Source organism: Tupaia chinensis, unplaced genomic scaffold (genome assembly GCF_000334495.1).
Source record: "Tupaia chinensis unplaced genomic scaffold, TupChi_1.0 Scaffold000037_4, whole genome shotgun sequence".
NCBI lineage: Eukaryota > Metazoa > Chordata > Mammalia > Scandentia > Tupaiidae > Tupaia > Tupaia belangeri.
Window position 1 is genome coordinate 1,389,713 of NW_006159487.1, and position 3,676 is coordinate 1,393,388.

A 3,676-nucleotide genomic window follows, 5' to 3' on the forward strand; every position below is an offset into this window, starting at 1 on the left:
GGTGGTGTGGACTAACCAGTGGGTGTGTGGCCAGCGGCAGTGTGGGCTAGCCAGCGGGAGTGTGGGCTAGCCAGTGGGAGTGTGGGCTAGCCAGCGGGAGTGTGGACTAACCAGTGGGAGTGTGGACTAGCCAGTGAGGGAGGCTGAACGCACTCCCCAGTGGGGTGTGGCCAAGTCACTGCTCCTTCAGTTCTCATCGTGTTGGGAGTATTTCCTAAGCCACCAGAGTTGGGATTTGAAGTGCAGTCGACTGTGTGGGAGCTGGCTCCCTTAACCACGAGGCCATGGGGCTGGCCCTCGAGAGGCACTTAAAGGCCCAATCTGAGATGCCTTAGTAAAAGTTCCAGAAAAGCAGACTTGAAAAGCCGAGGTGGTCAGGGCCAGAGTGGCAGGCCAGAGACACACGGGTGGGTCAGGCTCGCACCCAGACCCCCTGAGCATGCCCGGCCACGCACGTCCGTGACCCTGGCTGGCCGAAGCTGCGCTGGATTGTGGTTTCAAGGCCCCGTTGGGTGCAGTCTCGCCATTCCGCTTCTCTCCGACTCCTCGAGGAGGGCCCGCATGACCAGCTGCGCTCAGCAAACGAGCAGGCCAAGTCTGGTGAGACTGAGTTTACTTAGCCTCTAATTCGTCTCAATGCGATTCTCTTCGATAACGAGCATGACGTGGGGGGAAGCTGTCTCCGCAGAAACGGCCACACGCAGTCACATTCCGCCCTGTGTCTGCCTCGGGACGTCTCCTTCAACCCGACTGTGAGCTGCAGAGGGTCCTCCTTCCCCGGTAGCAGCTGCACCTCTCCAAACCCACGTTTCTGGCTTGGGACTACTTACAGTAAAGACTGCCCTTGCCCGGACGCGCGAGCAGGCGCTGGCAGCTGGGTGACCCGGAGCTCGTGCGAGGATGGCCGCCCGCCACGGGCCACCCGTACATTCCCACGACGGGCGGACGGCTGCCCTCCGGGCTCAGACACTCGGCGTAGAGGCCGCTCCAGCTGTCAGCTCTGTCCTGGGCTTCCTCTTCACTGGGTTACTGGGCTTAGCACGCAGCACCTGAAACAGGGCTTCCGGAGACCGGCCACCCCACAGTGACTTCTTCGGCATGAACCTGAGGACGCTGGGGGGACTCTGAGCAGCTGTTCTTTGGTAAGAAAATCGCCAGCCGAAGGCTCTGTCCCCGTCCTCGGAGACACGCGGCCACGCGGGCTCCTCCTGCCTCCACTGCTCGATGGCCAGGGAACAGGCTCCCTGTCTCCCAACTCCCTGCAAGGCCACAGGGTGTTGTCCCTGTGTCCCTGGCCTGGGATGGAGGGCCTTCTCCACCTTGCCAGAGAGAAGCCTGAGTTCTGATTGGGCCGGCTGCCGTGCAGGGCTGGGATTTGGACTTAAGAATGGGTGTGTGAGCCCAGGCCAGTAGGGGGCGTGTGATCAAGGCGGCTGGGTCGCCCGTTAGAGTCCCAGACCCGGAGGCTTGGACACTAAGCACATGTGCATGCACGCCCAAAATCCTGAGAGGAACACAGAAGGGACTGTGGCGTGGCCATCCCCCAGTGGTGCTCACATTCTGCCCCCAGGAGTGTATGTGCCCTATAGCAAACGAAAACAACAACGGGGGAGCCTGAGCCTCTGCCCTGCCAGCTCTGGTCACAGGAGAGGCTGGCCCTCCGCCTAGGGCCCAGTGGGTGGGGCCCAGGCCCGACCCCGGGCAGGGTGGCCTGTGGCTGGGGCCACCGGCCCCCCGGCGCCCACCGCCGGGGGGGGTGCCCTGGGTCTGCTGCCACTGCACCCCGGGCTCCACGGCCTGTGGCCTCACTGTGTATTCTTCCTCAGGACTCGGGTGGCCCCAGCCCTGGGCGCCCATCGGGCCCGGAGGGTCGAGCAGCCCAGTCTGTCTAAGGAGTCAGGGCCATCGGGGGGTGGGGGGAGGCAGTGAGCCTCACCCGGCTGAGCAGAGCCGAGCTGCCCCCTCTGAGCCGCATGGCAGGCGCTCTCCAGCAGGGTCTCTGCTAAAGAAGCCACGCTCTAAGGAAGCCGATTTCTTCACGGAAAGAAGGCCTGGGTTGGGAGGCGCGCGTGCTTGTCCCCCTGCCTTCCTCTTCCTGGGCTAATGAGGGCCACTTACGCATGTTGGACTGCCAGGAGCCCAAGACCCAGACCGCTCTGTTCTGGTGAGGCAGCCGGGCCGGGAGCCGGGAGCTGGGAGGCGGCTCTACCGAGGTCCTGGCCAGGAGCGCCTCGCCTCGGAGGGGTGATAGCGCCATGTTTGCTGTGTCCAGGTGCGTGCTTTCCTGGGGATAGATTCTGGTTCGCGCTGTTTGTTCCACCTCATTAGAGGAGACGTGTGCATTACACGAGGCGGACACGGGGCGGACACGGGGCGGAGAGCGCCCGAGCACCGCAGAGCCCCAGCGCCTGCGCTGGCCCCGGGGGTCTGCCCTGGAGAGGGCCGGGGCTGCAGCCAGGGCCATGGGACTCAGGCCTGGCAGGGCTGAGCCTGCCGGGGGATTAGCTGGTGGCACCCCAGGTCCACAGTCACTGTTAACCGGTTCCATTCGTGGCCTGTCCTCTCCCTGCCAGGGCCGCCACCCTGCCCCCTGGCCTCTGCTTTTCCCTCTTCCCTTCATGGACCTTGGCTCTGGGGACAGCAAGGGCCCTGCCCTTTCCCGTTCAGAAAGTTTAACGTGCGGTGGGCCAGCTCTGGGAGGGCCGGGTTGTCCCCGCAGTCCCAGGGCCATCACCGCCTTGGCCTCCCTCCGGCTTGGTGGGCACTAACTGGCCCTTGCTTCCCGGTGACTGCAATGGTAGCTCCAGGGCCCAGCCGGGGAGGGCAAGCGTGTTGGCACCTGTGGGTGCGAGCCCGGGAGTGTGTGTGCCCAGCGTGCACAGTGGGCGGGGCGTGTGCACGAGCCTGCTCGGCCTCTGGGGACTCCCCGCAGCCTCCTGGCCTGAAGCCACCTCCTGCCCACAGCTGCCCAGAGACCACCGAGGGCAGGGTGTGGCGCTCCTTCCGCTCCCTGGTTTCCCGCAGCAGCCTGGGAGGCTGGGTGGGGGGACAGAGTGCACAGCGGGCAGGGGCCGCCAGTGCCAACTCTGCTCTTCCCAGCGTGGGGCCATGGTGGGCAGCCAGGCCGAGCCCTGGCAGGGGGCGGGAGGGGCAGCGTGTCCCAGCCCTGGCCCTGTGGGCTGCCCCTGCTGTGCAGACCGCAGACCAGGAGGCTGAGCAAGCAGCGCGGCTGTCAACCATCCTGCCCCGCCCCGCACGCCCTCCCATTGCCACGGCTTCTGGTCCCTTCCAGCCATCCCTCTGCTCCCCTCTCGGAGGCCCACTGTCTGAGGCCATTTGGGGAGGTGTCGCCTGTGGACGTGCGGGCAAGGGGGAGCCGCGTCTGGCCTGGGGCCACAGAGATGCAGGACGAGTGGTCTCCCAGGTGGGGGCCCAGGGCCCTACGCTACAGCGGAGGCCTGCTGGAGTGCTGTACCCACCTCCCCGCCCTACGGCTGGGGAAACTGAGGCAGAGGAGCAGGCCGCGTGGTGGGGCTGGGTCTGAGCTGGGTCTGTCGGACCACGCGGCCTGCTCTTCTCTGACTGAGACCCCACCCAGCAGAGGGACTGGCCGGGGAGGTGGGCAGGGACCGTCCTTGAAGTGGGCGTGGCTGCTGCTCCCTGCGGGGGGTGGGGG

At 65.9% G+C, this 3,676-nt stretch overlaps 1 protein-coding gene across 1 annotated transcript in view; it reads right to left on the reverse strand.

Annotated features, from left to right (window-relative positions):
* The window catches only part of KIRREL3 (kirre like nephrin family adhesion molecule 3), a 395,674-nt gene that overhangs the window by 37,279 nt on the left and 354,719 nt on the right, over positions 1–3,676 (reverse strand). The window contains exons 7-8 of the mRNA XM_006140642.3: positions 2,905–3,036; positions 1,050–1,259 (exon numbers count right to left, since the gene is read on the reverse strand). Coding sequence (XP_006140704.1) covers positions 1,050–1,259; positions 2,905–3,036 — 342 coding nt within the window. The remainder of the gene's footprint in view (positions 1–1,049; positions 1,260–2,904; positions 3,037–3,676) is intronic.